Below are 12,617 nucleotides of genomic sequence, written 5' to 3' on the forward strand. Positions count from 1 at the left end.
TCATGCAAATTGATGGTGAAAAAATCGAGAAGCTTTATTATTAATATTTAAAAGTCGCTCAAAAAAGTCAAAAAGGCAGCACTCAGAAACATTCAAAATTCTTGAGCGAGGTTTAAATACACTAATGCAAAAAATTAAAGGAGCAGAAAAATTTTATAAATTTTTTAGTGATTTTTGGAAGGCTGTAACTTGGTGAAAAAAAATCGGATCAAAAATTTAAAAAAAGCATTTTATAGCTTGAAATCTCTAGTTTAGGTGTATTTTTTTCAAAATCTTTTAAAAGCTCCGATTATTGCGCAAACATGAGAAATACCGCGAGCCAAAAAATTTCTAAATTTTTTTTTTTTTTCCGAAGAGCCCACGGACCGCGGAAAAATTTTTTCAACTAAACGAATGCATACATCGTTTAGCAAATTTATTCAGCTTCAATTTGGTTTTTTTTAACCTCGTAGGACGATTTGTCGCAGAGATATCAGCCTTCAAACTAAAAATGATCCTTTTGGCTTTGATCTTCGATATTTCAGGTACCAATGATCGCACAGAAAGTTAAAGGGCGGCGTTGAAAACTTGAATAAATTCCCTACAAGACCCTGTCGTCATTTTTTGAAAAAAAAATTTTTTTTTATTTTTAACATCCATTAGAAAAAAGTACAAAAAAATGACTTTTTTTGGTTTTTTAGTAAATCAACCGCTACTCTGCAAATATCGATAAAAAAAATAATGTTGCCAGGGACTTTTTTAGCTTAATGTACCCCCAAGACCCCTGTAAATTTTTAAATTGATCTATCGAACCGTTTTCTGGGTATCATCGATCAAAGTTTAGCTAAACAATTAAAGGAGCAAGTTTTGTTCCTTTAATTGTGTAATCATAATCAAAATGAAAAAATTTTTTTTTTTCGACTTTTCTCAAATTTTTGCGTTGGTAACTCAGCAAATGCAAGGAAATGACAAAAAAAATGAAAAATTTCCAAAAAATGTCAGAAAAAAACGAAGAAAAAAAAAAAATTGAAATTTTATTTTTGTGTTCTAAATTTTTTTTTTTGACATTTTTTGGAAATTTTTCATTTTTTTTGTACGTACGTACGTATATATGTAAATACCTGTATCTTTTGAACGGATGAACCGATTTTAAACTTTAAGGTGTCATTCGACGCGGCTTGTCAATATCTTGAAGCTGTAAGAAAATTGAACTTGATCGGTAGGGCTTGTTCAGAGATATTCCAAAAATAAAATTTTTTCAAAAGTGTTTTTTTTGGATAACTCTTAATGTGCTCGATGGATTGATTCCAAAATGGACTGGGCTCTAGAGCTTTATAAGCCGCGTCGAATGCCACCTCAACCACCCTTGTAGGAAGAAACAATAGGCCCAAGCTTGGCCGAGGCTTGGCGCAAGACTTATTAACTCTGGGGAGAGCTTGAAATCAAAGCTTGGCCCAAGTCTGTCTAAGCATTGAAATGATAACACCCAGCCAAGCTTGAGTGACAGTGTTGTGCCAAGACTGTTGCTAAATAAGCACCTATGTTTATTAAAAAAAATTAATAAAAAAAAAAAAGTATTAGTAGACATGTGCGTGATGGTAACATATGGAAATAAATTTGTACACAGAGAAATCAGGTGGATCGATGAAACTAATTTTATTTTTGTATTTGCTGGGTCACGAACCTGGTCCTTTATGACTGCTAGGCAAGTGTCTTATCCACTATAGGCTGTTACGCTATTCACAGAAGCCAGGGGTTTTTAGGTACCATTTGTTATTTAGACTGGTAAACCAAGGCTTGTCACTTGTATAATGGCTGAACCTTGTCCGAAGACTGGCAAACGAATGCTTGTCACTTGAGTATTGGCTGAACCTTGTCCCAAGACCGGCAAACGAAGGCTTGTCACTTGATTATTGGCTGAACATTGGCCCAAGACTGGCAAACCAAGGCTTGTCACTTGAGCATTGGCTGAATCTTGGCCCAAGACTGGCTAACCAAGGCTTGTCACTTGAGTATTGGCTGAATCTTGGCCCAAGACTGGCAAACCAAGACTCGTCACTTGAACGTTGGTCGGATCTCGGACCAACCTTGGGAGGCCGAGCCTCGGTAGCCCAGTATTGTGCCAAGGGCATCAAAATCGGTTCATTCGTTCAAGAGAAACCGTTACCCTGATTAAAAAAGTGAATTGAAAAGTATTGAAAAAGATGAGAAATGAATCCTTTCGAATACTTTCTATACCCCGAGGTTTTCATTTTGACATAAAATGAATACTTTTCAATCCCAAAATAATAAAAGAATTTCTGAACTTCCGAGGAATTGAAAAAGATTCAAATGAATTGATATTTTTAATCTTTCTGAATCCTTCTCAATACCTAAATAATCTGACATTTCGGATCGAGTGTGGGATTGAAAAAGATTGAAATGAATTGAAATTTTTGAATCTTTCCGAATCCTTCTCAATACCTAAATAATTTCACATTTCGGGTCATGTGTGGGATTGAAAAAGATTGAAATGAATTGAAATTTTTGAATCTTTCCGAATCCCTCTCAATACCTAAATAATCCGATATTTCGGATCAAGTGTGGGATTGAAAAAGATTGAAATGAATTGAAATTTTTGAATCTTTCTGAATCCTTCTCAATACCAAAATAATTCCATATTGGAAGGTATTGAAATGATGAAAGATTGAATTCTTTTCAATACTTTCGAATTCCACTTTGGAATTTGAAAGTATTTAAACGATCGAAATTTCAATTCCATTCAATACTTTCCAAAACCGCCGAGGGATTGAAAAGAATTGAAATAATTTTCAATACTTTTCAATTCACTTTTTAATCAGGGTTGTCGAAAGAATTAAAAAAAAATTTATTTTTTTTGAAATATCTCAAAAACGACTCGATAAATCGAATTCAAAATTCGATCAGCTTTAGAACTTGATAAAACGCGTCGATTGCCACCTCAACCGTCTCAATCGGTTTATTCGTTTGAGAGATATCGTTGGAGAAAGAAATGGTAAAAAACGGCTTTTTTCGATTATCTCTGAAGCGACTCATCCGATCAATTTCAAAATCTAATCAGCTCTAGAACTTAATAAAACGCGTCGATTGCCACCTCTAACGTCAAAATCGGTCCATTAGTTCAAGAGATATTGGTGCTGAAAAGTCAAAAAAATAACATCAAATGTTATTTTTCCGGATGAATCAAAATGTAATGTACAAAAATGTGTCTGAAATCATACCAACTCTTCCTCTTTATAGTCTTTCGATCGTCATAGAATGTCATCTAATTTGTTCTTTAGTTCAAATCATATTATCAACAAAAAATTGAAAAAACCCAGTTTTTAATATTTTTCTCAGAAATTTCATATATCATTGCTCTGACCTAAGTCAAAACTCATTCAAATCTTGAGTTTGATAACTGACATTGATTTCTGCCTCAATGCATTTATTTCATTGAACATAATCGGGAATGAAAATTTAAAAACCGCTTCTTCATTAATGATTTTCGATTCTTAACTTTTCAAACTCTATCATAAAACGTAACTTCCCTTGTAGAAAAAAAATATTGACAACGGGGCCGGTCTTGGCACAATACTGAGCTACCGAGGCTCGGCCTCCCAAGGTTGGTCCGAGATCCGACCAACGTTCAAGTGACGAGCCTCGGTTCACCAGTCTTGGGCCAAGATTCAGCCACGACTCAAGTGACAAGCCTTGGTTTATCAGTCTAAATAACAAATGATACCTATAGGTACCATTTTTTTTATAAAAACCTCTGGCTTCTGTGAATAGCGTAACAGCCTAGTGGATAAGACGCTTGCCTAGCAGCTATGAAGGACCAGGTTCGAGACTCAGCAAATGCAAAAAAAAATTAGTTGCATCGATCCACCTGATTTCTCTGTGTACAAATTTATTTCCATATGTTACCATATCACGCACATCTCTACTAATATTTTTTTTTTTTTTATTATTTTTAATAAACATAGGTGCTTATTTAGCAACAGTCTTGGCACAATACTGGCTCTCGATATTGGGCCAATACTTAGATACAGTTGTGGCACAACACTCTCATTCAAGCTTGGCTTGATGTTATCATTTCGATGCTTAGACAGACTTGGGCCAAGCTGGGATTTCAAGCTTTCCCTAGAGTTAATAAGTCTTGCGCCAATAAGCCTCGGCCAAGCTTGGGCCTGTTGTTTCTTCCTATAAGGGTTGTTAGAGCTTGAAAAGCTCATAAAAAAATCATTGCATGTAATAGCATTTTTGAGCTCGAAAAGCTCGAAAATATATTTACAGTGATGTTTTCAAGTTCCTTGAGCTCGAAAATAGCGGGAAGTTTTGAGGCTGGCCCGCAAGACCAACCGACGCCCAGATTTTTTTTATTATTTCCAACTGGATACTGGAGTGTGTAAATAGTTTAAAACAAATTATGATTTCCCTCGCAGATTTGAATCACGGTGGAAACACGGTGGGTTTGTTCCATTTTACCACTGTGATTACGCGGTGTATCCACCGTGATTCCACAGTGGCTTGACCACTGTGGATACACTGTGTATACCGGTGATGAAATGGAACAATCCCACCGTGTAACCCCGGTGGATCCACAGTGTTTACACTTCTACGGCGTTTCCACCGTGATTCAAATTTGCGAGGGAGAATTCTATTGAAATAAACTAGATATGCTAGCAATTTTTTTTTTTTAGCTCACTGTTTTGGATTTATTCAAAAACAAAATTTTTAGCAAGCTAACCTGACATTTCAAATGATCGGAATAACTTCATATTGTATTACTTTTTGATGGCACGATTATCTAAGGGCGCCTTGGTTTTTTTTTTTGAAAATCGAAAAAAAACTTTAGCACGTCATAATTTTTGAACAAATCGTTGAAACGAAAAAAAAAAAAAAAAAACTCACCTCTTCGTTTTTTTATTATCTAGAGGTGCAATTTTTTTATTTTCGAAAATTGCTGTCATATTTTGAAAAAATGATAAAAACAAATTTTTCGAATTTTTTAACTAAGCATATGAGTGAGAAAAATTATTTTAAAGATAGAACTGAATATGCCCGTCTTTTTCTCTTTCCAAGAGCTACGTATGCATGATTTCATTTTTTTTCTATTTTAAATTAAATGGTCAATATGCTCAGTCAATCAAAATTTTAAGTTTTTTGAATTTTCCACCTCGTTAATGGCCTTTTACCAAAATAAGCCTAAGATACATTTTTGTAGGGAATTTTATGTTCTACAAAAAAGGTCTCTTATGATTTTTTGATAAATCCATCTGTTCAAAAGTTATGGAAGCTTAAAAATAAAAAATAATTATTTTCTATTGAAACATTTTCCCTACACTCTTTATATAAATCAGCGGCATTTAGTTTTCAAATTTAATATATAAAAATATTACCATTTGCTGCTTCTTATCTATCGCGCTTGGTTTTTACTTTCAATTACCCATAGAGCACAGATCAAATCTCTGTAGAGTATTGAAAATTCATCCAAATGCTTCGGGAAAGCTGATTGGTAGACCAGCATTTATCCCTAGAAAGGGACCAGCGACAAAATTTAACATTGGGATAATGGTTGACCCAAACTCCCTATTCTAGTAACCCAGTGCAGCCAGATCGCGGACGAAAAGTTCCCCTTCCCAAGCACCGTTTAAGCTGTGAGTGATGCTAAAATGGTGCGAAAGAAGGGGAACTTTTCGTCCGCGATCTGGCTGCACTGTAGTAACCTTGGCTTGGTCAAATATTTTTTTGTCAGCTGTCTGCTAACTTTATAGGCTATAGTCATGCATAAGCAAACAAAGCGATCACAACGCAGTTGAAACTAACGTTAATCAGTGTAAGAGCCATTACCCGAATCACAAAGTCTAGAAAACGTAAGAAATAAGAAAATTACATCATGTAAGTTAATTTTTAAAGATTTGTTTTTTTTTTAATTTAAATATTAATCCCAACTAAATTGTGAAATAGTTGAATAATTTAAAAATTTTCAAACGATTAATTAACGATGGGATCTCTAATTATTAGGTTTCAACGTCGACAAAAAAAATTGATAATTAAATTTAATGAATCTTAATGATTTGTTTTTGAGCACAGTTATTGTTATGTATTTTTTTAAATAATTAAATTTAATAATTTAACACATTTTTATGAAATTTCACCAAATGAATTATATTCCAATACTTTGATTGATCTTTTTTTTTCTTATTTCCATTAGAATTCTAATTAAAATCGATAAAAATGTTGTTGGCAAAAGTTTGCCGAAGTACAGTACCACCTCAAATAAAGTCTTTCTTAAAAGCACCAGTGGTACCTAAAGTAATTCGTGTGCAAGCTGGTAGATTGTTTGCGAGCGATGGAAAAACTGTTTTTCAAAGAACAGCTCGTAAAAGAGCAACAATTGTTGAAGATGCAGTTGCCCCAGCAGGCCAAACCGGTAAATATTACATTAAGCAATTTATTTTAATTATTTTCAATACTTGTATAACTTAATTTTGCACGACTCATAATACGAAGCATTAGGGAGTGCTTTACGATCGAATTTATGTTTTAGCATTCAACATTGGCAAAGGATTTGCTGCTGGTTCTGCCGTTTTAGGACTAGGAGCTTTATGTTATTATGGAGCGGGTCTTTCATCTGAAATAGGTGCTATTGACCGTGCGACGTAAGTACTCAATTACAGACGTAATAACAATATATGTCGTCAGTATTAAAATTAAAACAGTCTTTGTGCTTTTTTTACGAGGAAAAAAAATCAGGTAATTATATAGAAGTGGGGCTGCCTACATTTTTTGCGATAAAAAAAAAAAGTATTTGAGATACGGACTTCGTTTTGGTGCCATTTTTTTCAGCTTTTCGGCGGACTTATGAGAGTGTATTGACATTTATCCAAAAAACTTGGATAACATATTTTTTTTTCACTTTTTGATTGAAAATTTTGTAGTTTTTTTAGTTTTTCAATGATTTTCCACTCAAAACTATTTTTTGGGTTATAAGCATATTTTTTTCGTAAAGTACATTAAAAACTGAAGAAAATGGCGTCAAGACCATTTCGATATTTTAATTTGGACGGATTTTAGAAAACATCAAAAATGAGCTTTTTTTTTTACTTTTTACATAAATTAGGTCTAAAATTTTTTTTTTTTTTTTTCACTCATTTTTTTTTAATTTTTATAATTTCACTAGGGTGGTCCTTATTTAGGCTATGTTTGAATTTTTTTTTCGGGATAATCCTGAATAGGTTCTAGATATATAAAAAAAAATCCGTGCCCAATTGCAGCTCTTAATTTTTAAATTAACCCGGCCTCCACGACAGCCAAAGTCTTAAATGGAAATAACATGGGAAAATTTCTGTTATTACTTTTGAATTTTTGAAGTCATGAACTAATGAACGGATTATATCGAGACATGAATATTCTTGTAGCAAATTTAACGCTCTACAAGAAAGGTATCTTGTGATTTTTTGCTAACTTTACTGGTTCAAAAGTTATTCGAGGTCAAAATCGAAGTTCTCGTCAATTTCATGGTTTTTCCATTTTTATCGTGGTTTAATGATTCGAAAATGTAAAAAGTGTTATAATTTATGTTCTAGAATGCTCTATTTTTGAGAAAAATTCCAGGGTAACCGTGACCCTAAAAAGTTAGTTACACCAAATTTTTTGTTATTCTTGAATGGTAAGTTTCAAGTGATTTTTAAATTTCGGGATACGCAAGATATTTTGATCATATTGTTGAAAGATTTAGATATTTATTGGTAAAAATTTCGATAAAGTCTAGTTTTAAATTTAAACTAAATTCATGAAGCATCTATGGTACTTATCGCCAGAGTCATCGATCATGGCAATTTTTGATGAGTATGTTTCATTAGAATCAAAATTAAAAATTGTGAGTAAGCTGCATACGGAAAAAAAAGATTACAATCGATGCTATTCCCGAAGAAGAAGTCCTGAATCACACACTTGAAAAATGTTGCGTAAAACGCTTTCAATGCAATAGTATAAACGATTTATTGTATAATGATATCGATTTTTTTGTAACCGCCGAATCAATCAAATTTTTTGAAAGATTTGAGTTACAAACAGAATTTTTAGAAATTCATCCTTCTGAATGGGCTGAAAATGAAAGTTATAGGACTGCATTAGGGTTTGTCAAAAAACTATCAGTTGTAAATAACTGTGCTGAAATAGGAGTTAAACTAGTGCAAAAGTTTTGTAAGCATCATACTCAGAATGAAAAACAAATACAATATATATTACAATTGGTTAAAGATCATCGAAAAATGTTTCCTGACGCGCTAAAATAAACTAATGTAACAACTTAATGAAAATCTCTGTGATTAAAAAAAAAAATATAATAGTGTTGGTATTTTTTATTTTCCATTGAAATTTTAATAATATTTAATCAATTAATATTTTTCTATTGAAGCAAAGCTCAAGGTAAGAAAAGTCATCTAGAATATAATTTATAACACTTTTTACATTTTTGAATCATTAAACCACGATAAAAATGGAAAAACAATTTAATTAACTAGAACTTCGATTTTGACCTCGAATAACTTTAGAACCAGTAAAGTTAGCAAAAAATCATAAGATACCTTTCTTGGAGAGCGTTAAATTTGCTACAAGTATATTCATTTCTCGATATAATCCGTTCATTAATTCATGACTTAAGGTAATTTGGGAGCCGCATTCCGGAGTCAAAACAATGTCGAAATTTTTTTTTTTCTTTGACTTTAATCATTCAATAAAGTCCATAATAATTTACGATAATTAGTAACTATATTTTATAAGCTATAAATAATATGCAGAAAAAAATACTAATAATTTTTTTTCAAATTATATAAATTATTTTGACTGCAACTAGACAGTACCAACAGTTGTTATTTAATAAAAGTTGGTACTTCTGTTTACACTAGTTTCTTTGACAGTTTAATGTGTCACATGTATGTGTAGTAAATATAACCTTATAATCCCGGTAAATTTTTGACAGTTCATGATAATACGATAAATGTACAGACACACACAATTTAAAAAAAAATTATTTATAAATGTAAATAATGTACTAATCTTCGCATCTAATAATTTTTTTATTTATAAAAAACGTTAATTATTTTTTGTTTAATTTTAATAATGGAAATATAAACTCTCACGTAATTTTTAGATATCTTATTATTAAGTATTCATTATTATTATTTATTCAACTCTTTAGTTTGTATTTGTTACCAGTCCAGTATTTAACGAACATCATATAAATATATATGTTTATTAGGGTGATCCAAAAAATAACAAATTTTTTTTTTTTTCTTCCAAACAGGTTCAAAAGTTCCATTTAGATAAAAAAAGACGCCTGTAAAAATTAGAGCTCTTAATATTAACATTAAGAGGTTCCTCATCGCACTTTTCTATTTTCCATAAGAATAACATGGGAAAAATTTTTTTTACTTCTTCTGATTTTTATAAGTAGCTAACGATGCGTCATAGGAATAAATGGCAGGCATATTTTTGTAGGGAATTGAATGCTCTACAAAAAAAGATTCTTATCATTTTTTGAGGAATCTATTTGTTCAAAAGTTATTTGAGGTTGAAGTCGAATTCATATTAAATTTTGAGATTTTCTACTTTTCCGGCAAAACTGTCAGACTTATTACAAAATATCATCAGACCTTTTTTGTAGACAATTTTATTCCCGAAAAGTTATTTTGAATAAAGTTTTTTCGAATTCTGCATTGTTTTCTAGTTATTTTTATTTTAATGTCATACTTATAAAAAAATAGTCTTCTGATCAATTTTAAGAGCTTGACATTAAAATAAAAATAACTAGAAAGCAATGCGGAATTCGAAAAAACTTTATTAGAAATAACTTTTAGGGAATAAAATTGTCTACAAACAAAGGTCTGATGATATTTTGTAATAAGTCTGATAGTTTCGCCGGAAAAGTAGAAAATCTCAAAATTTAATATGAATTCGCTTCAACCTCAAATAACTTTTGAACAAATAGATTCCTCAAAAAATGATAAGAATCATTTTTTGTAGAGCATTCAATTCCCTACAAAAATATGCCTGCCATTTATTCCTATGACGCATCGTTAGCTACTTATAAAAATCAGAAGAAGTAAAAAAAATTTTTCCCATGTTATTCTTATGGGAAATAGAAAAGTGCGATGAGGAACCTCTTAATGTTAATATTAAGAGCTCTAATTTTTACAGGCGTCTTTTTTTATCTAAATGAAACTTTCGAACCTGTTTGGAAGAAAAAAAAAAAAGTTTGTTATTTTTTGGATCACCCTAATGTTTATACTTTGAATGTAAACAATAACTTAAATTTCGCGCGTACAGCAGAGCCGCCATTTTTTCCCTAGAACAAATAAGAGGGGCGCAGAATGGGTTACAAAACAAAGACAGAAATCTTTCTGTCACACAAAAAAATTAATTAAAAAAAAACCATGTGGTAAATTGTTTCGAAATTTGGTAGGTAGATATTTTAGATATTATATCATAGACTGAATAGTTTTTTCGCCTAGGTTAACTGTGCCACTTTTTTAAAAATTATCAACTTCCTGTTAAGTTGAATAAAGACAGCCATAAGAGCCGATGTATTTTTACGAAAGTTTAATTGATTATATTTTTTAAACGGTGTGGTAAAAAATTCTGGTTTTTTGTTTTCAAGGGCTTAAAAATATAATCTGTGAAATTATCATAATTAAAGTAAGGGTTAACTGTTGGAGGTTTGACTACCAAATTACCTTAAAAAATTCAAAAGTAATATCAGAAATTTTCCCATGTTATTTCCATTTAAAACTTTGGCTGTCGTGGGGGCCGAGTTAATTTTAAAATTAAGAGCTGCAATTTGGCACGAATTTTTTTTCATATATTTTAAACCTATTCAGGACCATCCCGAAAAAAAATTCAAACATAGCCTAAATAAGGACAACCCTAATTTTCACATATACATATGTATTTTAAGTCTAATTTTTTGTTCTGTACTTTTTTTTATAATATACTGTATCTATCACTTTTTTTGTTTAATTTCAGTATTTTTACATATATTAGATCTGAAATATTTTTTTTTTTTTTTTTTTATATTATGATAATTTTTTTTCTATTTTTCAGATATGAAAATTGAAAAAAAATTTTTATCTTACAGAAATTTAAAAAAAAGTAAAAAAATATTTCAGACCTAATATACGTAAAAAGTAAAAAAAAAAAAGCTTATTTTTTATGTTTTCTAAAATTCGTCCAAATTAAGATATCGAAATGGTCTTGGCGCCATTTTCTTCAGTTTTTAATGTACTTTACGAAAAAAAAAATGATAATAACCCAGAAAATAGTTTTGATAGAAAAATACTTGAAAAACTAAAAAAATTAAAAAATTTTAGATATAAAAGTGAAAAAAAAAAGTAGGTAACTCAATTTTTCGACCAGTTATCAATGAAGATTAACAAATCCGCCGAAAAGCTGAAAAAAATGAAACCAAAACGAAGTCCGTATCTCAAATACTTTTTTTTTTATCGCAAAAAATGTAGGCAGCCCCACTTCTATATAATTACCAAAATTAATAAAAAAATGTTTTTCTACTAGATTATGGCCACAATATGTAAAAGACCGCATACATACAACATATATGTACTTTGGAGGCTCTATTCTTGCTAGTACAGCATCTGCAGCATTATGTTTGAGATCACCAGCATTTATGAGGATGATGACACAAGGAGGATTACTCGCTTTTGGTGCTACTTTAGTTGCAATGATTGGAACAGCACTGGCTGCATATCGTATTCCTTACCAGGAAGGCTTTGGTGCTAAACAAGTAGCGTGGCTCCTTCATTCGGGAGTTATTGGTGCTGTTTTGGCACCTCTTTCACTTTTAGGTGGACCTATCCTTATAAGAGCAGCTTGCTATACAGCTGGAATTGTTGGTGGCCTTTCGGCTGTAGCCGTATGTGCACCAAGTGAAAAATTCCTCAATATGGGAGGACCACTTGCTATTGGTTTAGGTGTTGTATTCGCCAGTTCTATTGGAAGCATGTTTTTACCACCGACTACAGTTGTTGGATCTGGACTTCATGCTATGTGCCTCTACGGTGGACTTGTTCTTTTTTCTGCATTCTTACTTTATGATACACAAACAATTATAAAGAAAGCTGAAACGTATCCCGTTAGTTATGATCAATATGGCAGCCAAAGCTCTGTGATCCCTTACGATCCAATAAACAAGTAATTTTGATTTTAATTTTGATATATGTTATTATTTCAATATATTTTTGGTATATAATGTATATATTCAAAATGTATTATCAAGATATAAATTTTATATTTTTTTTGTTTTAGTTCCATCAATATTTATTTAGACACCGTCAATATCTTTGTAAGAATGGTGAGCATTCTTTCTGGAGGTGGTGGAAAACGCAAGTAGATGCATCATCTTATTGAAAATCTAAAATTTTTCCATCATGATAATACTTTATCAAAGTCATGAATTACTGGATTTGATAGGAACAAATTTAAATTTATCATAGCAAGTTATTAAGTAAATATTTTTAAATTAATTATTAAATATATATAAGTTGATAGCGGCTTGTAAAATGGTAATAATTTTTTGTTCATATAAATTAATAAAAAAATTTATTGTCGATTTATTAATT

At 31.2% G+C, this 12,617-nt stretch overlaps 1 protein-coding gene across 2 annotated transcripts; it reads left to right on the forward strand.

Moving 5' to 3' along the window:
• The first annotated feature begins 5,716 nt into the window (after window positions 1-5,716).
• LOC130669930 (growth hormone-inducible transmembrane protein-like) lies at window positions 5,717-12,607 on the forward strand. 2 transcript variants are annotated; one of them, XM_057473088.1, is made up of 5 exons: window positions 5,717-5,852; window positions 6,194-6,412; window positions 6,530-6,641; window positions 11,554-12,189; window positions 12,304-12,607. In XM_057473088.1, exons 2-5 carry the CDS (start codon window positions 6,217-6,219, stop codon window positions 12,386-12,388), a joined length of 1,029 nt encoding a protein of 342 aa, XP_057329071.1. In that variant the 5' UTR covers window positions 5,717-5,852; window positions 6,194-6,216; the 3' UTR covers window positions 12,389-12,607. The 2 variants fall into 2 exon arrangements, with proteins under 2 accessions (XP_057329071.1, XP_057329070.1); XM_057473087.1 differs by having other exon boundaries at window positions 5,718-5,877.
• The last annotated feature ends 10 nt before the right edge of the window (window positions 12,608-12,617 follow it).

The sequence above is a fragment of the Microplitis mediator genome, chromosome 6 (genome assembly GCF_029852145.1).
Source record: "Microplitis mediator isolate UGA2020A chromosome 6, iyMicMedi2.1, whole genome shotgun sequence".
In the NCBI taxonomy this organism is placed as follows: domain Eukaryota; kingdom Metazoa; phylum Arthropoda; class Insecta; order Hymenoptera; family Braconidae; genus Microplitis; species Microplitis mediator.

Coding starts and splice junctions, on each gene's coding strand:
- LOC130669930 (XM_057473088.1), top strand. CDS start 6,217: ATGTTGTTGGCAAAAGTTTGCCGAAGTACAGTACCACCTCAAATAAAG. Junction 6,413..6,529: donor TGCCCCAGCAGGCCAAACCG/GTAAATATTACA, acceptor TTTATGTTTTAG/CATTCAACATTGGCAAAGGA. Junction 12,190..12,303: donor CCTTACGATCCAATAAACAA/GTAATTTTGATT, acceptor TTTTTGTTTTAG/TTCCATCAATATTTATTTAG.